The sequence below is a fragment of the Neomonachus schauinslandi genome, chromosome 6 (assembly GCF_002201575.2).
Source record: "Neomonachus schauinslandi chromosome 6, ASM220157v2, whole genome shotgun sequence".
In the NCBI taxonomy this organism is placed as follows: domain Eukaryota; kingdom Metazoa; phylum Chordata; class Mammalia; order Carnivora; family Phocidae; genus Neomonachus; species Neomonachus schauinslandi.
In genome coordinates this window covers 77,329,754-77,354,268 of record NC_058408.1, presented here as the reverse complement: position 1 = coordinate 77,354,268, position 24,515 = coordinate 77,329,754, and the positions used below count along the sequence as shown (strand labels likewise).

General features: G+C 47.0%; 2 protein-coding genes across 3 annotated transcripts; both read right to left on the bottom strand.

The window, feature by feature from the left end:
• Positions 1 to 22,714, bottom strand: LOC110586048 (interferon-induced protein with tetratricopeptide repeats 1B-like). 2 transcript variants are annotated; one of them, XM_021696204.2, is made up of 3 exons: positions 22,529 to 22,714; positions 6,760 to 6,816; positions 1 to 2,736 (listed from the first exon to the last, which is right to left on the bottom strand). In XM_021696204.2, exons 1-3 carry the CDS (start codon positions 22,555 to 22,557, stop codon positions 1,317 to 1,319), a joined length of 1,506 nt encoding a protein of 501 aa, XP_021551879.1. In that variant the 5' UTR covers positions 22,558 to 22,714; the 3' UTR covers positions 1 to 1,316. The 2 variants fall into 2 exon arrangements, with proteins under 2 accessions (XP_021551879.1, XP_021551880.1); XM_021696205.2 differs by lacking the exon at positions 6,760 to 6,816.
• LOC110586047 (interferon-induced protein with tetratricopeptide repeats 3-like) lies at positions 12,859 to 22,598 on the bottom strand. The gene is made up of 3 exons (XM_021696200.1): positions 22,529 to 22,598; positions 18,782 to 18,831; positions 12,859 to 15,435 (listed from the first exon to the last, which is right to left on the bottom strand). The coding sequence occupies exons 2-3, from the start codon at positions 18,820 to 18,822 to the stop codon at positions 13,977 to 13,979; spliced, it is 1,500 nt and encodes a 499-aa protein (XP_021551875.1). The 5' UTR covers positions 18,823 to 18,831; positions 22,529 to 22,598; the 3' UTR covers positions 12,859 to 13,976.
• Positions 22,715 to 24,515: the final 1,801 nt, after the last annotated feature.

Sequence of the window (24,515 nt, the reverse complement as noted above, 5' to 3'; positions counted from 1 at the left end):
GACATTGTTTCTGTGTTTTTCGACTTCACCCGAACATAGAACATACATCTTTTAAAAAATTTCACCCATAAAATGCACTCAAAGACTTTGTTACCTTATCAAGTGGTTAATTTTACTGAATGTTTTGGGAGAAAATATTTTAGTTAGAAACAGGAAAAGGCTGTATCATGCACCACACAGCAAGCACTTAAAAACTGCATTAATGTATTTGTCACGTTTAGCTGGCAACTCTTAAATAGGCTTTTCCCTTATTTATCTTTCCCCAATACACTTTAATTTTTCTTAGATGTGAGTACATGTCCAGTCACATGTCTGGAACACATAGATCCTTTGTGATTGCCAGTGGCTGGACAAATGTATACGGGAGAGTTTGAGTTTCTTATGAGGTTAGAGATTTGGTTCACTGAGGAGCAGGTCTTGGCTGCAGGAGGGCCCTGGGAAATGGGCTCTGGGGCTGGAACATGGTAGTGACCCCCTGAAGTCCCTTCTCCTTTTTTCTTTCTCATCTTTGCTCATTTGCTTTGCCTTCTGGTAGGTCAGTGCCCCTGGCCACATGAAAAAGAAATCCTTTCTGTTTTTGTTTTCTGTTTCCTATGCTTTTTAACTTCTGAGTGGGTAGTCGGTGTCAGGTATTTTCCAAATACAGAATGCATATGTGCACAAATATGCAGGAATGCGCGTGTGTGAGCTCAAGAATCAGCATGTGTGGAGAGAGATGTGTGAGGCATGTGTATATGAACAGCCTGTGCCCTTGGTTCAGGATCACCGTCTCCAGGAATTCATGCCTTGAGTGTGTGAACCAAGCAGCAGGAGTGTCTTTGGACCAATGTGTGAGCGTCCTGTGGGCATGTGCCTGCAGATACACGGGTGCGTGCACGCAGCTACACTGGTGTGTGACTGGTGTGTGGGCCCAGGAGGGGCTGAAATCTTCCCTGTTTAAGACTCCTCTGTCCAGGAGACCAGACAGACTGAGGATGGAAGCTGCTCATTCCAAATGCAAAGCCAGAGGAAAAAGGACTCTTGTTGGTCTAGCAGGTAACAGGTGCCCAAACAGCATTCATCAGCCTTGGCCAATGAGCACAGGGATGTGTCATAGAAGAATGGATGCTCCTTTCATAGGTGCATGGACAGAAGGGGAAAGAAGGGTGGAGGGGGTCAGCGAGGAAAGAAAGAGGGGGGTCAGCAGGCAGCTGAGTCTGTGTTCTGTCAACTGTTTTGTATTTAAGCATGTTCTATGTTTCTGAAAGCGGTGATCAGCAAAGATGTTTGTTATATTTAGCTATGAACGCATTAAACAGGTAATGGTGACCTCTAGTTCAAATCACGGTGTTGAAGTCAGCAGCCAGCCTGAGAGCCTTCTCATAACACTCCAAGGCTTCACTCACTTCCCCTTTCAATTTGTGGATGAACCCAAGGATGCTCAAACTTTCCACCATACGGACATTCTGATGAACCTGTCTTTTAGCCAGCTTCTCTAAGGCAGTGAGAATCTTTTCCCTGGTGCAGGAGGCTGTTTTGATTTTGAGACCTTTTAAATAATGGGTGATTGCTTTATCTACAGATATCTTGTGAAGGTCTTGGAAATGGCCATAGTGGTAATGAATCACTTGCTGTAGATGATCGTTGATGATCTTCATGCACAGCACTTTCTGAAAAGTGTCCTCAGCCTTTGTGTATTGGCCTATTTCTGCATACATGTCAGCCAATACAACATAAGCCAACTCAAATGTGGGCCTTATCATCAAAGCCTTTTGAATTTCAGATATAGCCAAGTGAACCAATCTGTGGACATCTTCTCTAACCTGTCCTCTGGGCTGCCAGTTGGCAGCTCTCTTTATTTCGATCATTTGTGCCCTGTAGCAAAGCCCTATCTGGTGGTGCAGGAAGGCAGAGGAGGGGGTGGCGCGCAGGGCCATTTTTAAGAGCCAAAGAGCTTTGTCCAGAGAGCCTTTTCTTCGGTAAAACTTGGCCGCGTATCGGAAGACGTAGGTCTGCGAGGACATGTTGGTCAGTGCTTCTTCAATGTACTTTTCTCCTTCAGCTTCTTGGCCTACGTCCTGAAGCTTCAGGGCAAGGAGAGCCTTAATATATGCATCTTCTGGATTTAGCCTGATGGCCTCTTTCAGGGGCCGCAGACAGAATGCCTCACTAACCTGTGTTGCTTTGTTAAAGACGTCCAGGCGGTAGGTGGCGATCGCATAGCCAGTGCTAAATTCAGGGTTTTCCGGGTCCACTGCCAGAGCCTTCTCAAAGCAGGCCTTGGCCCGTTCATAGCTCTTTCCTCCACATTTCAGCAAGGCCCATCCCTCCTCACAGTCCATCTGGGGACACTCCACCCTGTAGCGGGAGGGAGCCTCGAACTCCTTGCAGGTGTTCTCCACCTTGTCCAGGTAAGCCTGGGCTTCTTCGGGTCTGCCCATGTGGTAATACAGCCAGGCGTAGTTGCCCCACGTGACCAGACGTCTCGCATCTGATTGGGCGGCACGTTCCTGCTGGATTAAGCCTTCAGCCTCCTGCAGGCTCCTCAGGGCTTCCTGGTTCTGGCCCACCAGGTGCTTCACATAGGCCAGCAGGTTGTGGATCCCCACGTTGTATTTGGTGTCTAGGAAATCAATCTCATCCAAGATCCTGTTTTCCAAATCAGGCAGTTCGATGTCTTCAACTAGCAACTCCCACGTAAAGTGACATCTCAGTTGAACCAGGCTCTCTTCAAGGGGATTCCCATTTGATTTGTCACTGAAAAAATAGACAACAATTACTTGTAATTTTAGGAGCGTTCAGTCTAATGGAAATGAAGCCAGCACTTTGAATAGTCAAATTCTACCCCGCAGTGCTCTTGTCTTCCCAGTATCTGTTGCCTCTCTGGCTTCTGTGGTCATTGACATAAAAACCCTGAGGAAATGCTCATCACTTCATGGCACCACCAGGTAGGTTATGTGTTCTCTAGAAGGCAGCTCGAGAGATATTAATTCTGCTAATGTCAAAATCGTTTTAGCCCTACCCTCAACACTACAAAACCCTTCTCTCCCTCTGTGCCCTCTCAACACTGCGGTACATCCCTAATGCTGTCAGAAGAAAAGTGGAGACAGCTTCCCCTTGTGTTTGGCCTTTTTTTGGACCCCGCTGGACGGCATTCATATTTTTGTCTGCGTTCAGACATGTTTATGGAGTGGCCTTGTTTTTGTCATAATCTGTCATGGTGTCAGGGTGGTCTCATCTGGTATTGATGTAATGTGAAGGTGCTATGGGAGGACACAGGTTCTTGCTGTGGGTTGCTGTCTAGCAACACCAGGGCCTAGCCTAGAGTGTCGGGCTGGCTCCCAGATGTCTGGGGCTCTTTCTTCTTTCTCTTCAGGCAACTTCTACATAATTGCTTCAGCACACAGAGGGGTGTCCTGACATTTCTTACGTTGAAGGTTATATAGACAAGAAGGATTAACCAGAAAAGGAATATCAAACAGGAAATGTATCTATTTTATGCATTCCAATATAAAGAATTTTTTAGGAAAAGTGTGTGCTTGAGAAGGAATGCAGTACAAGATCTCTCTCTGGATGAGTTAAAGACATCTTTCTATCTCTCATCCAAGGAGGGACTTAGGCAATTTGCAGTAGACCACATCTGCCCGTTACATTGTTCCTAGAACAATGTACTGGCCCTCTTAACATCTTATAAGCACAGGAGATGGCTTAGATCCACGTGTTCTTCCCCAATTCAACACATCTCAAGACTGCCCACAGATAGAGAATCCCAATCCCACTCCCAAAGTATACTCTAATGATAGAAGTAGCAGTAAAACTCTAAGCAAAATGGGAGCATGGAAATGGAGAGTGGAGTACCCAGGGGAGCCGAAGGAAGGGAACCAGGACCAAGATGGCCCACTGTGGGAGCAGAAGTTCACTTAAAGGGAAGAGTGGCTTTTAGACAAACATTGTTTTACGTGGAGGGAGAAATCCGGGGGCATTCGAAAGCATGTCTGAGACCTGTCACTTGACAGAATCACCTGATGGCGGGAAATTCTCCAGACATATACCGTCTCCCCTACTTTAGGGCTATGTGCTCCGAATGCGAGAGGTTAAAGCTCCACCATGGAATAATTTTTATTCTAGATATGGGGCCAATGGGACATTTTTTTCCCCTCTGAGATCCCCTTCATTCTTCCCCGGCTTGGGCACAATGAGAACTAGTAAGACATTTTGCCTTCATTTGCTTTTGTGCACACAGACCAGTGGTGCTCAGTGGTGAAGTCTATCTGGAATCACAGTGCCTGGGTTCAGTGCTGGACTTGGCCACTGTTGGCCATGTGATCACGGGCTAGTTGGTCCACCTTCCTAAGCTCTAATTCCTTACCTATAAAATCAGGAGAGTACTAGATCTTTCCTCACAGGTTGTGGTGAGACGAAATTCAATACACATGGCAGTCTCACTGAAGAGCATTCAGCAATTAGGGGCGTTGCTTTCATGATGTGTCCCAAGTCACTCCATCTGGGCAGTGGGCGGTCTACACTGGCCTCCAGCTAGAGCCCTTTCCCATCTGGAGCATACGGAGCCATAACTCCACAGCATTTGGAGAATGCTGCCATGTTTCTGATTGTGCAGTTACTGAGACAGGGTGCTGTGCTGTGAGCTTCAGGCCAGAGCAGTCTGGGTCTTCTGACCTTAGGGCCCAAGTCAGGGAGCCCCGGACGTGCCCACACACAGAGCCTGGCAAAGCCTCGGGGGCAGTAGGCATCCAGCCTTTCCCTGGGAAGGGCTGACCTGTGTGGGGGAGAAGAGATTTTTGGAAGGGGGATCTCTCCATTTCAGCTCTTTCCTTCTACTTCTGTATCAGAAGGGAGGTTTCTAGCAGGCCAGTTGAGTTTTACTTTCTGTTAAGTCGCCAGCCCTAATCCAAATCTGAAAGAAAGGCGTGGAAGTGTAAGCTGGTACTGACATGAAGTTTAGAAGGGCTGTTTGTACTGACAGCTGGGTGGCTCTGGAATTTTTGTGCATAAAATTATTATGCATAAACATTTTTTACTGAAGTATAGCTGACATGCAATATTGTATTAGTTTCAGATGTAAACCATAGTCATTTGACATTTATATATATTTTGAAATAATCACCCATGATTAGTCTCGTGTCCACTTGTCACCATTCAGAGCTGTTAAAATATTATTGACTCTATTTCCTATGCTGTACTTCACATCCCTTGACTTATCTATTGTATAACTGGAAGTCTGTGCCCCTTAGTCCCCTTCACCTATTGACATCTAGTGACAACTTGTCAGATAGACAGAGGAAGTGTTCATGTGTCCCGTGATTGCTATGATTCCAGCAGTACTCCTGCTTCTGTGGGGCTCTGGCTCAGCTGATCAGGTTTGCAGAATCTTGCCCACTGTCTCCTTGGGAAAAACAGACTCACGAGCTACACGGGACAGAGCAGCATCAGGGAGAGAAGAAACAGCCAATAAAGCGTGTGAGTGTGTCTACGTGTGTGCGCGTGCGCTGATGTATATTCACAAATTAAAAAGAGCAATAATAGGGGCGCCTGGGTGGCTCAGTTGGTTAAGCGTCTGCCTTCAGCTCAGGTCATGATCCCAGGGTCCTGGGATTGAGCCCCGCACGGGCTCCCTGCTCAGTGGGGAGTCTGCTTCTCCCTCTGCCCTTCACTCTGCTTGTGCTGTCTCTCTCTCTTGCTCTTGCTCTCTCTCTCTCTCTCAAAAAAATAAATAAAATCTTTTAAAAATATATAAATAAACTTTACCAGTTGCTTCATCAGTTAAATAAAAAGGTTAGCCTTGGACAGTGGTTTGCAACCCTGGCTGCAAAATGGAAAGTTCCCTGGGAATCTTTGAAAAATAAAAACGAGTTCTGACACCTGAGCTGATCTCCAGTCCAATGAATCAGAATCTCTGAGAGGGAGGCCCAGGCATCAGAATTATCACTGATTGATGATTCATTCATTAATTAAGGGAGGAAGGAAGGAAGGAACTCCAAGGTAATTGTGTTGTTCAATAATTGTCACTAAAAACCACCGAGCTAGACTTTGGCTTCTCAGTGTGGTCTGTGGACCAGTGGCATCAGCATCAACTAAAGCTTAGGAAGTCCAGCATCTCAGGCCCCTCCACAGACCTCCTATATTAGAGTCCTCCTAATGTCCATGTGATTTGTTGGTATGTTAAAGTTTGAGAAGTACTTTCTTAGATAATCCCTAGGTCCTTTTCAGGCGGGAGCGCTATGGAAGAGTGGTCAGGAGCTCACTGCCAATACCTACCTGTCTTTCTATGAGGCTCCGAGTCAGTAACTTCATTCCCCCATGCCTTGGTGTCTCCATGTGCACCTTAATAATTCATACAATATGCTAAAGCAATGTAGGTCAAAGTGCTTTGACCTCTGGAGGTCAAAGCTTGGAGGTCAAACCTTGGAGATTACTCACTTTGGCAAATACATGCCATCACATCCATAAGAGAAAATATTCAGGCACCACGAACTACTCTTTTCTGAAAGGTACACTAATTTTCATACCATGTGAGGGGTTTTAATGGCTGTGTTTGAGCTACCATAAATTAGATTTCCGGCTGACTCCCTCGTGTTGTAGTTATGATTGGATTTTTGTGTCTTTATTTTTACTTGTCAGTATTCATTCGCTTGGCATCGTCAATGTACATTTTCAGGCACATTTACAAACGAACTAGGCTCAAGGTCTTGCGTAGCATGCTCTTATAATATCTATGAGATAGGTTATCAGGATCTAGGAGGCTAACAGTTTTAGACTTGCCTGAAATATCTTGGGACTCGGATATGACCTGTTTCCTCTTCTCGGGTGACTTGCCATCTAGGTGGAGAGACAAATTCATAAGCATTTAATTGTAACAAGAGCAGTCGACGTTGGTTGCTTTGTAATCACAGAGGAAGGGTTCTTTCTTCCTGAAAAACCTTCTTGGGTTAACTCTTAATCTTTCAACTGAACTGTTTTGCAGAAGCATAGTCCCCTGACTCCCTACGCAGAGAAGACTTCCAAGAATGTGTGCTGTGACCACACCTGGCTCTGGAGGGGGGGTGTTTTGAGGCTATGCAAAGGTGCAGGATGCTGGCTGCTCACTCTAAGGCTTCCAGAAGGCTCTAGCCTGAGACCGCCAAACCAGCACTTGTATCTCAAGTCATAGAAAACCTGCAGAAGCAGATACAAGGAATATGTGACTGTGAAAGTGCCAGCTGACCACCAGATTGATGTTCTGGAAATGAAACATTTTGTATGACAGGTGCCCCAATATGTGGTTAACATCCTTAGTGTCCAGCCAGGCATGCGTTTATTTCAGGTGTCTTGGCACTGGCCTTCACCAAAGGTCATCAGTTGTTCGAGGGTCTTTAGGTCAGATCTAGCCGCTCACTGTTCCTAGGACAGGCAAAATACCACCTGGGGATTGGACTCACAGAAGCAGAGGTGCAGGGCTGGATTATACCCATCTCCTCTCAGTGAACTGGCTGATCAGGCACCACTGCTGGTGCCAAAATTGGAAGCGATCAAGACTCAACAGGTGAGGGAGTAAACAAACTGTGGTACGTTCGCACAACGGAATACTGTTCAGCAGTTAAAATGGATGCACTATCAAGCTATGAAGAGGACATGAAAGAACGTTAAATGCACACTGCTATGTGAAAGAAGCATCCTAAAAAGGCTATATATCCTGTATGAATCCAACTTTGTGACATCCTGGAAAAAGCTGAACTATAGGAAGGGTAAAAAGATCAGTGCTTGCCAGGGCTTTAGGAGAAGTGGTATAGTGGGGGCACAGGGCATTTTTAGGGCGATGAAACTCTTATGATGATAAAGTAATGGGAGATACACAATGTTGTGTTCGATACAAAGAACCCTATTGTAAACCATGGACTCTAGTTAGGAGTAATGTATCAATATTGGTTCGTTTAGTTGGAGCTAATATATACACGAATGCATGTTCATAATAGGGGAATCTGGAGGAGGGGTGAGGGAGTGGAGGAGGGAGGTATATTAGAACTCTGTACTTCCCGTGCATTTTCCCATATATCTAAAAGTGCTCTAAAAATTGAGTTTATAAAGTGGGGGAGAAAAAAGACTTGGATTAAGGGAAAGTGATTATGGCAATAGGGAGACAGTTCTGGTCTTAAGATCTGCAAATGTCTGAAAGATTAGTTAGAAGAGGGCTTTTCCTTTATGTAGAGGTATAAACAAGGCTGGAAACAAGATGTTGGAGGGGAGGGGAGAGGGTGGCGAGATCAGGAAATCTTTCCTTGTTGTCAGCCAAGCTTGGAAAGGGATTGTTTGGCCTTCCAATACTTGTTAAACTTCAGGGGGGAGTCAAATTTCAGGCTCTCGTGGGGAAAGAGAGAGATTTGGCCAAGTTAAATTTACAGGCATTTTGTTCTGACTGATCATGGGGACAAATAATTCAGCGGATCATTTATGAGACACAGAACGGGAATTTGGAGGGTCTGGGTCTGGCCTCGTCAGAGGGAAACGTGGGGCCCATGGCGAATTTTATCTAAGTAATACGGGAAAGGGTGTTTCTTCGTGGTTTAACGAAAAACCACAAGAGAAGTTGAACTGGACAAGTTTATCCCTCACAGGTCCCGAAGCCACATGATGGGGAGGTCAAGGCTGACCACAGGCAGAGAGAGAGAGTCATGGCGGGAGGCCTTTATCGTGGGCCATGAGTGAAATGCTTTGGGGCTCTGGGCCAAGGGCTGGATTGGTCCCTTCAAACCAAAAAGAGTGGGGTTTTGGTAAGCTCCACAGGGGCTTATCTAAGGGGAGGGGGACAGAAGGGGAAGGCCCTCGGAGGCGGGGGAGATTGCTGCTCAGGCAGGCTGCTGGGGAAATCTTATCAGGAACCTACGTTTGCTCGTAATTCTGCAGGCCATTATCAAGGGTGTGCACTTGCCCATGAACGCTAATGTTAGTTCAAGACGCCCCTCAGGCTGCTTGGCAAAACAAAATGGATACTGAGGCTGCAATCCCCTGGAGTAGCTTAGCTTAACTCTTCACATTCTCAGACACCAGAGTTGGGGGGGCAGGCAGAGTTTTTGGCCGTAGCATTTGTCCAGTAGCACAGGACTCAGGTAAAGTTCAACATGGTCAACATCATTCCAGATTGTCAGGTGCTTGGTGCTGCCACTGCAGCATCCCAGTTCAATTATCTCTGGCCTCTCTGGGCTCCACGTGTTCATGGAGACAGGAGGCCCCACACTAGACCATGAAGCCTTAGAAAAATTCAATGAGGGGCGCCTGGGTGGCTCAGTAGGGTAAGCGTCTGATTTTGCTCAGGTCTCAGGGCCCCCATGTTGCGTCTGACTCCGCGCTCAGCCGGGAGTCAGCTTGTCTCTCTGCCCCCCGCCCCAGGCTTATGCGCTCTCTCTCTCAAATAAATAAAGAAAATCTTAAAAAAGAAAAAAAGGAAGAAAAGGAAAATCCATTGACATTATGATGTCAGCAAATTCATTCTGCCAAGTTTGAGTACCAGCTGATGGGGATTAGGTCTGCCAGTGACTTACCAACCCTGCATGAGGGTCTATAAGCCTCAATCATCTTGCACCTCTGGAAGCCATGTCTTCCTTATGAACTCCTGCATGTACGTATGTAATTTAAACTATTTTTTTCTCTTGTTCACCTGGCTCTGATCAGTTGGATTCATGGGCCCAGCCACTGAATGTAGGAGGTTAGAGGGAGAAAGATTTTTGCTCCCCTGCACTATATAAGCTCTACTTCCATTCATCCCTTTAAGTGATGCATCCCTGGGCTCCCCCAGGTGTATGGGTGGATGTCCCAGTTAACAAACAGCTGTTTTTCTCTTGCCAATCTTTCTTTTGTCAGCCTAATTGGCAGGGCCCCTGCTGGACAACCTGGGAGTGTAGGTGAAAAAGATTTGTTTTCCTCCCTTACACTATCATAAAACTTAGCGGCGATTCTGCTGGCCTGCGTAGGATGTGAGTCCTTTTAGCATGCTGGCGAACCCCAGGGGGGTCGTGGGTCCCCTCACTCTGTGCTTGAAGGACCTCCACCCACCCAAACACAGTGAAAGCACAGTTTGGGAAAAGGAAGGATAAAGGGGTAGGTACCTGTGGCATGCGAACACCAACGGGATGAACTGCAGGAAAGGGTTAACGTATCAGGCCTTAGACTAGGATCCTTAGAAAGGCCTGCTTGCAAGATTTGCCCTTGGCTGGCATCTGGGAACTGGGATTTTGGGAATGTTCCCCCCATTCCCTAACCGATTAGTTTGGTTTACTGTGCCCACGATGTTTGTGCAAACCATGTGGTTAATGCTGACACCTGCTTTCCTCCTGGAGTCTGGAATTTTGATATGTGCTAAGCAGGGGGTGCCCGTGTGACGAGTCCCCAGTAAAATCCTTGGGCACTGGGGCTCCAACTAGCTTCAGACGTGTGGTCACATTTGATGCTGGAGGAATTAAGCACATCCTGTAGGATTCTACTGGGACAGAACTCTGGGGAATTTGTGCCTAGGTTTCTCTCGCCTTCATCCCATGCACTCTTTCCCTGTGCTGAGTTTGCTGTTGTTGTAATAAGTCTAATGCTTGAGCAGGATGGTATGTTGAGTCCTGTGAGTCCTTCTAGTGAATCACCAGACCCAGGTGGGTGTCTTAGGGACCCCTGATGCCAACTTCCTGGGATTCTCATTGGAAAACACAATGTAGCAGCCTATTAGGGAATGGTAACTCCATCCAGTAGAGCAAAGGAGAGAGAAGACAGGCCACGACTTGCTGAGTGTGGCTCTCTCCACCCTTCCCAGTTTCCTATGAGAATGAATCGAAAATGAACTGCAGAGGAAAATCTTAAAGTCCGAGTCTAGTATACACTGAGAGTTTAAGAGATCTTTGCTGTCCGGGCCTGACTTTTACAAAATGGAGCTCCCCGTGTCAGCTGCTGGTGGTTCTGGAGGGGCTGTTTCAGCCCTGCACAGACATAATTCTAAATTTCTTTGCATGTAGCTTGAGGAGCATTACCACTCTCACGGTCCTGTGAATTTGCTGTATCAGGATGCATTTAAAAACCTGACACTAGATTGCAAAACACAGTGGGAAGGAGGAGTAAGATGGAAAGCCAGAATGCTCAGGAATCACACACAGGAGTCAATGTGAGGGAGGGGAGTTTGGATTCAGTGGAGAAAATGACAGGAAAAGATTCTAGTAGAAATCCACAAATCGGGGCTCTGAGCCGCCCTTGCAGTACAGCCTGAAACCTCTTGGCTTGTGCCAGCAAAATCAGGACATAGCACATCAGAATGCACAGAAATGCATGGGAGCGGGGTGGTTTGGTTTCATACGGTTATGGGCTTGAGTGCCAGTCATACCCTTCCCTAGCTGTGCGGCCTCGGACAAGTTAGCAAAACTTTCTGAGCCTTGTACCTTCCACACTGGTTTTTAGATGCTAGCAATGCGCTTAGCACAGATCCTAGTTCAGAGGCCAGCACATAAACCTGCTATTGTTTTATTGTTACTGTTTTGTAGCTTGGGCACTTACTGTTTCATCTTCCCAGCACCCTCTCCTAGGATTCAGAGAAGTTGTCTTGGAAGATGTGACTCTGAGCTGGTGATAATGGCAGTGTCAAATTCTCAGGGGAGACAGTGTGTTCCTACATTCCTCAAGGCCTCCTTGAGAGCCTCATTCATTCCAGGCACTATGGGGATGGGCATATAGTTGTGAGCAGAGGAGTTAGAGTCCCTGCTTCTCTGGAGCTGGTAAGCTTGAGGGGAGGAGTCCATGGTTTCCCCTGGGGAGACTGATCCCCCCCCACCCCCCCGCTCCTCCAGTCGTCTGTTTTGTGGACAGCCCTGGAATCTGCTGGGACATGCTGTGTGACCACCAGCCGAGCCTGCCCCACAGCCTAGGTGGTAAAATGGCATCAGTCTCGGAGCTCTAAGTCCCCACCAGGTTACTAGTTGGGTAAGGTTGGATATGGCCCCAGGGAATAAGGAGGAGTGGATGTCTGTGAAAACCAGCAATTTATGTTACTCCCCTCTGGGTCTCCGGAGGCATAGTTGTGCGAGGTCAGGGTCACACACCAGGAAGTGCAGATTGAGGGTATTCCCTCAGACAATGGTAGATTGTAGATGCAGAGGCATCTTTTCAATAAAATTGGGCAGCAAAATAAATCACAGCATACGTGTGTAGGTTAGGACTAGTCAACAGCAATTCTGGGATCGTCAATGCCGTCTGGAAGGTGGATAGGACTCTGAGCATGGAGGGACAGCCTGGGTGGTGTCCAGGATCCTTCTAGGAGTCATCTATGTATAATTCCTGGGGATGGGACCAGGTACCCCTGTTGGGGAAACCTCCAATCTCCCTGATCACCACTCTAATATTTAAAATCTGTGTCCTTGAGCACGTGTGTTTGCATATGGTAGGCCATTCCTCACCTACATGGCGCCCCCCCCACTGTCGCTGTAGCCAGTCCCCACCTTGCCCCCAACCCCACGCTCCTCCACGTTCTCAATGTTGGTTTCATATATTCATATTCCATGGACCCAGCAACTCCCCTGGAACTGGACACAAGAGACGGTGCTGCTATAGGCCAAGGCTGGCCAGGAGTCAGCAATTGACTGCTGGGCACTCGGCTGCTCCCCCAGCCTTGCTGGAGCCAGCAGATAATTCAGGGCTGGAGGGCACCATCACCGAAGGCTGCTGCTTTTTTTTTTTTTTTTTAAGATTTTATTTATTTGCAAGAGAGAGAATGAGAGACAGAGAGCATGAGAGGGAGGAGGGTCAGAGGGAGAAGCAGACTCCCTGCTGAGCAGGGAGCCCAATGCGGGACTCGATCCCGGGACTCCAGGATCATGACCTGAGCTGAAGGCAGTCGCTTAACCAACTGAGTCACCCAGGCGCCCAGTCTGCTGCTTTTATAGCCAATGTTGCTTATGAAGCACCTTCCCAGAACTCCCCTTCTGCATGAGGAAAGAGTCAAGTTTCTGACCCTCTACTCACAAAGGCGTTGGGAATGCCAGGCCCTCTGTCTTGTCTGGGAACTGGCATATAACAGTCTTCCTCTGTACACAGACAATCAGATGATACCACTAGGAGAGCATACGAATGCAGGCCTTGGAGTGGGGCGAGGAGAGGTGGATAATTGCTGCATGGTGGATGGCACTGTGGGTTTCCCCAGCGGGGAGATGAATACTTGAATATTTTCATTCGCTCAGGAGGGTGAAGACCTTTGTTTCCAGCCAGCCTTGTACTGGTGTCCCCTACACACGGTCAGGGAGGCCACTGCCCAGGTATTTCTGGGTGCACAGCCACTCTGCTCAGTAGCAGCAGCTGCTGACTGGGCCCTGGGCTCAGCCGAGGCCCTGGCCTGGAACAGAAGTCAAGGGCAGGCCGGTTCCACCTTGGAGCTACCATGGGCACATCGAGAATAGTACGGTACGGCTGTATCATTACCCACTGTTCCTAGACAGTGTCCTGGAGAGAAACTTGGGGAATGAGTATTACCCTTAGTCACACATGCAAACCACACACTTTCTTCAATCCTGAGTCGCAATTTTAAAATTTATTGTAGCATCACTATCCAGAACACATATTTACTGGAGTGTCGCAATCGAGAATGTATATAAACACATGGCTGAAGCCAAGAGGAAGACATAAGGAATATTCCAGGGTTAGTTCAAAGGTGGTCTTTCAGGGGCTCCAGAAGGCTAGATAGCAAAGGGGCAGAGTCTGGGTGAGCTGTTGGCAGGCGGTGGCCAGCTAAGAGCCTCAGTAAGGACAGAGATGGGGGAGATCTGATGAATGGAGGGCAAACTAAGAATGAGTCAGCGTCACGCAGGCCCGAAGCCCTGTGTCCACGGGTAATTTTGTTGTAAGGCCCACAGGCTAGAGGGGTGTGCGCAGCTGGGATGGAAAGGGGAGACAGATACGAGGAAGCAACTCTACAAAAATGTACCTTAAAGCAGTCCCGGGGTGTCGCGGGTTTCCTGACTGTGCTCCCATCCCTCCTCTGTGTTTCAGCTCAGGGTTCCGGGAACTCTGGGAGTGGGGTTGTGCGGGCCCCGGCCCACTGCCTCACTGCCTTCTTCAAGCTCAGCCAGTGGCAGGAGAAGGCTGCCTATGCCTGTGGGGCTGTTCCTTAGGAGGTAGCCCAGCTCCTTCTCGTAACATTCGGCTGCCTGCAGCAGCTCTCCATTCAGCTTGTGGATTAATCCTTGGAGATACCAAGAATTTGGTGCATTTTGTGGAAGCTGATTTCCAGCGGTGTTCTGTGGTGGGTATTCCGTCTTTCCTTCCTCCGTTGCTTTTGTGCTTGTGGGCAAACCCTCCAAATTACATTGGGTAGCAGTGTCTTTAGACTTCCCGTGACGCCCCTGAAAGTCGTGATAGTGCTGGTGGGGTTGTTGCCTCTGAGTGCCGGGGAGCTCCTTACTGCAAGCTATCTGATAATAGTCTTCTGTTTCCAGGAGCTCATCAGAATATGCATACAGCGGATCTACTCCCTTCTCCATAGCTTTAATCACATAGTCAACAGCACACTGCTTTAGTTCTCCAATCTTCTCTCCATTCCTGCTAGCTTCAGATTCTGCCGTATCCTGAATTTGTTTGATTTTGGCCCTATAGCAGCACGCAATCTGGTGATAGAGGTAACCATTGTTTGGAATGGATTTCGATGCCCTTAGAAACAGTTCAATAGCTTTGTCTAGATCACCTTTTTTTTGATAAAATGTGGCTGCATTGTGAAGGACATCTGGTTGGCAAGGCGTGTTCTCCAGGGCTTCCAGAACCAACTGCTCCCCGTCAGCTTCTTCATTCATCGTCTGCAATTTCAGGGCCAAGAGCACTTTGACGTATTGATTGTCGGGATTCAGCTCAAGGGCCTGCTTCAGAGCATCCATGGAGAGTGGCTTCTGTGGTTTATTATCCAGACAGTATGTCGCAATGGCCAGCCCAGAAGAGAATTCTGGGTTGTTGGGCTTCTCCTCCAGAGCTTTCTCAAAACACACCTTGGCCCTTTCATTGTGCTTTGCCCCACACTTCAGCCGTGTCCACCCTTCTTCGCAGTCAAGCTCGGGACACTCGATACTGTATGGGTTTGAAAACTTCTCGCAGGTTTGTCTCACCTTGTCGACGTACATCTGAGCGTCTGCATGTCTGCCCAGGTGATAGTAGACCCAGGCGTAGTTACCCCAGGTGACCAGACTTCGGGTTTCCGCTTGATCCGGGTGCTCCCGCTGGATCAGCTCCTCCGCCTGGCGCAGGTGCTCCAGCGCTGCCTCGCTGTGGCCATTCAGGTGGTTTACGTAGGCCAAGAAATTGTACATTGTAGCTTTGGACTCCGTGTTTAAGAATTCAATCTGGTGACACACTGTATCTTCTAGATCACCTGAGACACTGTCTTTCTTAAGTAAGTTCCAGGTGAAATGGCATTTCAGCTGTGGAAGGGTTTTCTCCAGAGAATCCTTGTTGACCTCACTGTGGAGAAAATAAACCCGGTCACTGTGATGGCGCGACTGCTAAGCATTGCACCTGGGACGCAGTTACAGGTTGGTTTTGTGTGTCGGCTTGCCAGGCTGTGGGACCCCCGATGTCTAGTTAAACATTAGTTCTGGCGGGGTGTGTGATGGTGTCCCCAGGAGAGATTAGCAGCTGACTCAGTGGACTGAATGAAAGCAGACCGCCCTCCCCCGTGTGGATGGGCCTCACCGCGTCTGCTGAGGGCCTGAGTAGAACCCAAAGGCAGAGGAAGTGTGAATTCCGTCTGTCTGGCCGTGTGAGCTGGACATTGGTCTTCTCCTCTCTTAGACTGGAGCTTACACCGTCGGCATTCCTGGTTCTCAGGCCTTCAGACTTGGACGGGAGCCCTATGGCATTATCCCTCCAGTTCTCGGGCCTTTGGACTCTGACTAGATTTACACTGTTGGCTCTCTCCTGGGTCTGTAGCTTGTGGACAGCAGGCCCGATTATGATCCTCGGCTTCCATAATCATGTGAGCCAATTCTTTTTTTTTTTTTTTTAAGATTTTATTTATTTATTTGACAGAGAGAGACACAGCGAGAGAGGGAACACAAGCAGGGGGATTGGGAGAGGGAGAAGCAGGCTTCCCGCTGAGCGGGGAGCCCGATGCGGGGCTCGATCCCAGGACCCTGGGATCATGACCTGAGCTGAAAGCAGATGCTTAAACATCTGAGCCACCCAGGCGCCCCAGCAGACTATATTTTAAGCACTTATTGATAAAGATTCTCTCTCCAAGATAAAACATCTTCCCACCCTGTCATACATAAGCTCCGGGAGATGTCAATGGCTCATGAAGTATAGAGCAAGCAGAAAAGCTCACTCTACGTTCCTGAACCCGTGAGAGAGCCCTGAGGATGGAACACTTTGGGATATTTCATCCATACCACAGCTTCACCAATGCTAGAGCTGACCATGCTAGGACATTTATGGTAACAAAAGGCAGTTTATTCAGGAAGATAGCCAACTACTTAAGTGGAGGAGTAAAAAGGTATGCTTTCAAACTTAAGTTATATATTTAAAATAATCTGTTATAAGATGTTTTATTTAAGCCTCGTGATAGCCACAAAGAAAAACTTGTCCTAAATACACAAAAAGGTAAAGAGAAAAGAACACAAGCATACCTCTACTATAGGGAAGCATTAAATCACAGAGGAATAGAGCAAGGGAATAGGAAGGAAGCAAAAGGTTTATAAAACAGGCAGAAAACAAGGAACAAAGTGGCCATAGTAAGTCTGTAACTATCCAAAATTGCTTCACATATAAAGGAACTAAATTCTCCAATCGAAAGAAATAGAAGGGCTGAACAGATGTAAAGAACACATGCTGCCTTCAGCTTTCAGGACACACACAGACTGAAAGTGAGGGCAGGCACAGATACTCCATGCAAACCAAGGAGAGCAGCGGTGCCTCTACGTATATTGGACAAAACAGACTTCAAGTCAAAGAGGGGAAAGAAAGTCATTATGTAATGGCAAAGCAGTCAATCCAAGAATAGGATAGGATATCTAATAAGTGTTTATGCACCCAACACATGAGCACTGAAATCTATAAAGCAAATATTAATAGACTGGAAGGGGGATGGACAGCAAGACAGTAGCAGGAAGGGACTTCTATATCCCTTTTCCACAGTGGATAGATCATCCAGGCAGAAATGAATAAAGAAACATCGGACTTAACACTTTAGATCAGATGAACTTAGACGTTTACAGAACATTCCATCCAACAGCAGCAAAATACACCATCCTCTGAAAGTGCACATGGGACACTCTAGGATAGATCATGTGTTAGGCCACAAAGCAAATCTTAAAATTTAGGAAGACTGAAGTCATATCAGGCATCTTGTCTTGTCTTTTTTTTAGATTTATTTATTTATTTTAGAGAAAGAGAGAGTGTGTGTGGGGAGGAGCAGAGGGAGAGGGAGAGAGAGAATCCCAAGCCGACTTCCCGCTGAGCGCAGAGCCTGACGCGGAGCTCGATCCCACGACCCTGGGATCGTGACCTGAGCCAAAACCCAGAGTCAGGCGCTCAACCAACTGAGCCACCCAGGCGCCCCTACTTACCGCCTTTTTAAAAACCAATACGCATTTGCCAAGGCTTCCTCACTTACTAATTTAGCTCACATGTGTTTTTGAAAGTTTCTCTAAATGCTCTTTATAGGGCGCCTGGGTGGCTCAGTTGGTTAAGCGACTGCCTTCGGCTCAGGTCATGATCCCAGGGTGCTGGGATCGAGTCCCACATCAGGCTCCCGGCTCAGCGGGGAGCCTGCTTCTCCCTCTGACCCTCTCCCCCTCACGCTGTTTCTCTCTCGCTTGCTCTCTAATAAATAAATAAAAAAAATCTTTAAAAAAAAATAAATGCTCTTTATATGTATATGTGTGCAATTTATGAAGTTACTGAGCAATAATTGAATTCAGATATTGAAAGGGAAAAAAAGCAATCGGGTAGGATGACTGCGGCAGAAACTTAATAAAGAGAATGTGTAAGTTCAAGTAAAACATGGGGTGTTGGATGCCCTTCCTACCTGGAGATTCTAAATCTACGAGAAACCCTGGGGAGGTGGGAGTCCCTCTGGCCCAGGAAGAGACTTCTCAGGGCCTCCAGCTGCAGCCATGAGGTTTTGCTGAGCAAAGCAGATAAAACCGGCAGTGCTAGTCCTTAGGAAATACCCATATTTAACCCACCGACGCTCCTTCTTGCTTCTCTTCCCCACCTTCCTGGATGGTGACAGTCTGTTGGCAGGACCCACGGACCCCAGCGTCGATGCCACTTCTTCTCCCAAGGCCTAGTCAAAGTCATCACTAGAGTAGAATCTTGAAATGTTCAGAAGAGGCCCTTAACCTCATAATGATAAGAACAGGAATTTCTGAGGCAGCTTGTCGCATGGGATGTGTGCAGGGACAGGCAGACCGCATGCCCAATTAGTTGGTCAGAACAGGCACCACTCAGGGAGCCCATCACTTTAGAAAGTGAGCCCAGGAACTCTCCAGAGCAGTGCTGATCCCACTCTGATGTGCACAGGGACCAGATCACCCAAGAGCCTTGTGCAGATGCAGATCTGGATTCCGTATGGGTGGGATACTGCCTTTGTATCAACCTGCCGGGGGATGTCAGACTCAGACCACACCGCGAGTAGGAGTAGTAAGGCTCCAGGAAGATTTCCCCCTTTGGCCGAGATTTCTAATCACCAGTTTCTCATCCTCAAACACCCCTTCAATGGGCAAGCCTTGCTTTGTATCAGTGTCCTTCCCAGGCCACCCACTCCCCACCCACTCTGGGTGTCTTGCCCTCACACTTACGTACATACCGTGGGGTAGGTGAAGTATCTGTGGTCCTCTTTAAATACATATTTTTTTTCTTAAAAAAAAAATAAAAAAAATAAATAAATAAATACGTTTTTTTTTTCCTAGGCTTTGTTTCTGATCTACTCAATCTGGATTTCAGAATGCAGGGCCTGCTAGTGTGCATTCTAACAGAGCACCCAGCTCAGTTGGGATACCCGCCATCTGCTACGGTTTGAGATACTGCAACACTTTCTCCCTGTTCATCGTCAGCAGGGGAGGCCTGTGGATGGGTTCAGGTCAGTAAGAGGAGGCCTCAGGTACACGCTGTCAGCTCAGAAGAATTTTTTTTCTACTGTTCTAGGTTCTTCGGCTAGTCTAGTAATTAAATTGACATAAGACAGATGAGCAGGGGAGAAAAGATTCAATTTCATGTGTGCAGGAGCCCCATACAAGTCTAAGACCCAAAGGCAGTCAGGCAGCAGAGTCTCATGTACCATCCTCAGCTGAGGAGTGGACGGGGGCCTGGGATTTCAAGGCAGTGGGGAGTCAGTCATTCCCAGGAAGACGAGTACAGAGGGCTGGTAATCAGCCTTTGCCCTGCTGTGCATGCAAGTCTTTCAGATAAAGAGTTATCTCTGGGCAGGCCCCCTATTGAAATTCTGTCAGGCAGTGAAGGGAGAGGTAAAGGTTTTTCTGGAGCCTGCTGGGTCTCGATTGCCTTTAGCTCAAAATAACCCACAAGCCAAAGGGGCACATTTTGGACTGGTATTTCTTCCTCCCCTCCGACATAGTTTCTCAGTTCTGAAAGAGCAGATTTCCGGGGAAGGGCAGCCTCATTATGAACTGGGGTTGTGCAATGCTGACTTAGTCATCGGCACCTTTGCAGAGAAGTAAGCACACTTTTGAAATAACCACAACAACCACAACAAAACTCGCTGACTCAGTCTTTTCACCTAAGAAACAAAACAGGGGCCAGGACCTCCTGTAACTGTGCTGCACCCAGCCCCCTCCCGGCCCTTTTGACAGGATTTGCCTGAAGGATCTCCCTCGGGGCTCTCTCAACAACTCCTGCTCTTTCCCACCTGCCAGGTCCCCTGGGAGCATTTCCCTCAGGGTCTGTAAGTCAGAACTGGGCCACAGAAATAAAAATGCGTGAACTGTTAAGATAGGCAAGCACCGAATCGGCATCATTCAGGAAGCTGCATGCAAGAACAAGATTTGTGGGACATTCTCAACTTTCTGTCAGAAAAGTAGGGCAGATTTACCTCATGATGGCTATTTCTCTCGATTCTGAAAAGCTGGGGTCCAGGCTGATTTTATTTTCTGCTCGTGGATCGAAAGCGGATGCTGAAGAGGCTTCCACCCGGGGAAGCTAGCCCTGAGGTCTGTGCTTTTATCAAACAGGAAAGGACAATGAGCCTGATGTCATGCTATCTAGATCCGCTCCAAGGAGAAGCTGAAACTGAATGTGTCAGAGCTGAAGTCACCATCTGCTGGGAACGGGGTTCCACACAAGCTGTTTGGGGATTTGGAAAAACGCATTGTGGATATAGGCCCTAGTCCCAGAGCGTCTGTTGAAATCTGGGGGTGGGCCTGGGCTCAGGAATCTGCATTTGTACAAGCCTCCTGGGAATTCTGTACCTGCAGGAACCCCTCCCTGTACCACATTTTGAGAAGCACTGTTCCAGAGAGATTTTGAAAAGCAGTTTCCCATGTACTTGTCAGAGATAATGTAGTGTATCAACCGGTGAGTCAAACAATCTAGAATAAAGGAACATGACCACAAGACACCTGGATTTCTGTTCTCTCTTTGACCTGCTCTGGAATATTTCCTAAACTCCTGTCACTAAGCCTCATTTCCTTTCATTCAAAATGTCCCTGAATGAATTTACTTTTTCCTTCCATCCAAGTTATAGGGAACTATGCCCTGGGGAGATCCCCTTTTCCTTCTTCTAAGGTGTGGCTCTGTGCACTCTAAGGTGTGAGTTTCCCTCAAAGACAACCATCCTCATTCTCCAAATAGGGCCACTGAGAGCCTAGTCCTTTTAGTCGCCGCCCCTTCTCTCTAATGGGAGCATAATTAAAAGAATTAAGACACTCCACACTCTTGGCCTTTATACACAGTTACAAGATGCTCAGCACTAATGACCTGCTCTGACACTTAACTCCCTTAGGCAAGTAATTTGCCCTCGGAGCCTCATTTCGCTCATCTCGAAAATGAGGCTAATAAAAAAAATCACAGTTCTTCCTTCCTCGGGCGATTGGGAAGATCATCTGAACGTGGAAAGGACTTTGAACAGAGTAGGGCTACCGACTGCTGACCACATAGAAACTGTTACCGCCACGATCGCTGGCATATTAGTGTCATAGTTCTAAGTGAATTTTTCATGGGGCAGAGGAGGGTGTCCATCAGCCGGCCAGCAGGTGCTAGGGCTTTCCCCGAGGTGCTTTTCCCCTTTGGCAATTTTAAGCCCTGTTGTCAAGGAGCAGCCCAACCTGCCCCTGTCCCTACAGCCTCTGGGGACAGGGCAGCTTGATGTGGGCATCAGTCCAGCAGAGTCCAGAGAGCCCCTACCCCCCAGACTTCCTCAGGTCAGGGGCTCTGGACACACCCAAGCACAGGCCTCTGTAAAGCCTCTTCGGCAAACCCGCTAACACGGCGCTGGGCAGGGCCACGTTTTCTGGTCAGCCCCGCTCATGGAAACACATAGTTAGGAAAGCATAACCCGAGGCACTTGGCAGTGACTTCGTCTTACCCAGCGCATCCCCAAATATCAGCCCCCTCAGAGCATTTGGCGGCGGGGGGGGGGGGCTTTCTTTCCTCACTCCCTGAGTGGTCACTGGGATCCTCCCTCCCCATGGGTGTTTGATGGGAACAGTTTCTTCTTCTCTCAGCTCTATCTGATGGCAGATCTTAAACATGTCTACATGCATTTTAAAAAACCAAGTTTGCTAAGATTATACTTTACATACAATAAAATTTTAAGTGTACAGTTTGATGAATTTTAACCAATGTATATAGCCAAGCAACCACCACCATTATCTCCTTATAGACTCGATCTCATCCCCAAAGATTCCCCAGTGTGCCCTCCTGGCCAGCGCCATCCCCCCCGCACCATCCCAGGCAACCACTGACCTGCTTTCCATCACTAGACATTACATCAGTATTAAAAAAGAGATTAGGTCATTATGTTTTGAAGGGAGATTGCTTGCTGCTCCCCAGCTCTGATCACAGAAATAAAACAAACCCTAAGCTTCTTGTTTTGTTTTCGTAAAAGATTTCTGGAAAAATGCCCATCTGTAATAATTGTTTCTTCAACTTCCCACCTAGGACTGATCAAACGTTTCAGAACAAAATTCTTCTCAGCAGGAGTTGCGTTTGCACTACCAATTCCACCTATAATAATATCTGTTGAAAAGAAATGCTTCCTTTTAAAAAGGCAAGAAGGTTTTAACCTCTTAGTCCTTTCAAAGAAAACCACCACCAAAAAGCCCATAAGGAGTAATTCCCCTGAGGTCTAACTCTGAATCAGCAAACTGTGCCCAAGTGGGTCTAACACTCCTGCCAAGCCTTTCTGTCATCTGGGCTCCCAGCTAGGGGAGCAGTTCTAGAAGCTCCAGGAGCCTGAGTGTGTCCACTGGAAAAAAAAAAACACAGAGAAAGCGCACGCTTCATCCATGAGCAACCGGACCACACAGGACCCTGCATGCACCCAGAAGCTCAGTTTACAATCTGCATCCAAGATCTGATGCATTCCTGTGTCACTGACCTCATGTCTGCCATCTGCTCATCTTCCATTCTGAAAAGCGGGGCTCCCAGCTGATTCGTTCTTCTGAAATTTTCGGAGTCTGCCTCAAGTCAGTGCTGAAGGAGCTATATAAGGAGTGTGGGGGCCGCGGAGGGGGGGCACATCAGCTGATGTTTTCTCCCTTTTTCTGAGCGATTGCCTCAGTGAAAGGAAATGGAAATGGAAAGTGAAACTGATTCAGTTCAAGAGGAGGAAAAGAAAACTTAAGGTGGAAATCTGTGATGACTCAGTTAAAACATGTCCTTTAAAAACATGACTCTGAAACTTACAGTTGGAGAGATTGTGAAAGCACGCCCAGGAATCTGACCATAAATCTAGGGCAAGTCCCAGGAAATGGCTTTTCTTTTCTTGCAAGTGAACATTTTATTTTATTTGTCGTGTTTGAAAACAAAACAAAACAAAACCCATTAAATACATTAAAGTCATACAGGTACGAGATACAAGAAAAATATTTTTAAAATAACTTGTTTTTCTATTGAAAATGGAAAAGAAAAATTTAATTAAAAACCTAGAATGAGGAAACAAAAATATAAATGTTATGGTGTTTGTGTGTCACCTAGTATTGAATCCCTAGTATTGAATCAAATGCTAATCAAAGTGTTACTTTGAAGGCATTTTGTAAACATGACATATTCAATTGACTTTTTTCTCAAAATTAAAAACTTATTTTTTTTTTCTAAAGAGAATGAGATTGAGCGCTGGGTGAGAGGGGCAGAGAGAGAGGGAGAGAGAGAATACCAAGCAGACTCCACGCCCGGTGCGGAGCCCAACACGGGGCTCTATCTCACGACCCTGAGATCGTGACCTGAGCCAAAGTCAAGAGTTGGCCACTCAGCCGACTGAGCCACCTGGGTGCCCCCAAAACTTTTATTTTAGTGTAGTTGACACACAATATTGCATCAGTTTCAGATGTACACCTCAGTGATTTGACAATTGTATACATTATGCTACGCTCCCCACAAGTGTGGCTGCCGTCCGTCCCGTTACATTGCTATGACAGTATCACTGACTGTATTCCTTACGCTCTGCTTTTTATTCCCCTGACTTACTCATTCCACAACTGGAGGCTGTGTCTCCCTCTCCCCTTCACCTCTTTGGCCCAACCTCCCACCTCCCTTCTCTCTGGCAACCATCAGTTTGTTCTCTGTATTTATAGTTCTGATTCTGCTTTTTGTTTGTTTATTCTTTTTTTTAAGTTTCCACTTACAAATGAAATCATATGCTATTTGTCTGAGTCTGATTATTTCACTTAGCATAATACCTTCTAGGTCCATCCATGTTGTCTCAAGTGGCATGATCTCATCCTTTTTGGGGGCTATGTAATATTCCTGTGTGTGTGTGTGTGTGTGTGTGTGCGTGCACACGCACACACCTTCCTTATCCATTCATCTAATTATAGACACTTAGGTTGCTTCCATATCTTGGCTATTGTAAATAATGCTGCAATAAACATAAGGATGCAGATATCTTTTGAAATTAGTGTTTTCATTTTCTTTGGGTAAATATCCAGTAGTGGAATTATTGGATCACATACTGTTTCTAATTTTATTTCTTTGAGGAAACTCCATACTGTTTTCCACAGTGACTGCACCAATTTATATTCCCACCAATGGTGCACAAGAGTTCCTTTTTTCCCCCACATCCCTGCCAAGGATGTGTTATTTCTTGTCATTTTGATTTTAGCCATTCTGACTGGTATAAGGTAATATCCCATTGTGGTTTTGATTTGCATTTCCCCGATTAGTGATGTTGATCTGTATGTCTTCTTTGGAAAAACGCCCATTCAGGTCTTCTGCCCATTTATTAATTGGATTGTGTGGTTTTTGGTATTGAGTTGTATAAGTTCTTTATATAGTTTGGATATGAACCCATCATTTGCAAATATCTTCCTTCATTCGGTAGGTTGTCTTTCTATTTTGTTGATGGTTTCCTTTGCTGTGCAAAAGCT

Coding starts and splice junctions, on each gene's coding strand:
- LOC110586048 (XM_021696204.2), bottom strand. CDS start 22,557: ATGGAAGATGAGCAGATGGCAGACATGAG. Junction 6,817..22,528: donor GAGCAGATGGCAGACATGAG/GTCAGTGACACA, acceptor CTCTCCACCTAG/ATGGCAAGTCACCCGAGAAG. Junction 2,737..6,759: donor CGAGTCCCAAGATATTTCAG/GCAAGTCTAAAA, acceptor CTATTTTTTCAG/TGACAAATCAAATGGGAATC.
- LOC110586047 (XM_021696200.1), bottom strand. CDS start 18,822: ATGTATTTAAAGAGGACCACAGATACTTCACCTACCCCACG. Junction 15,436..18,781: donor GATACTTCACCTACCCCACG/GTATGTACGTAA, acceptor TTTTCTCCACAG/TGAGGTCAACAAGGATTCTC.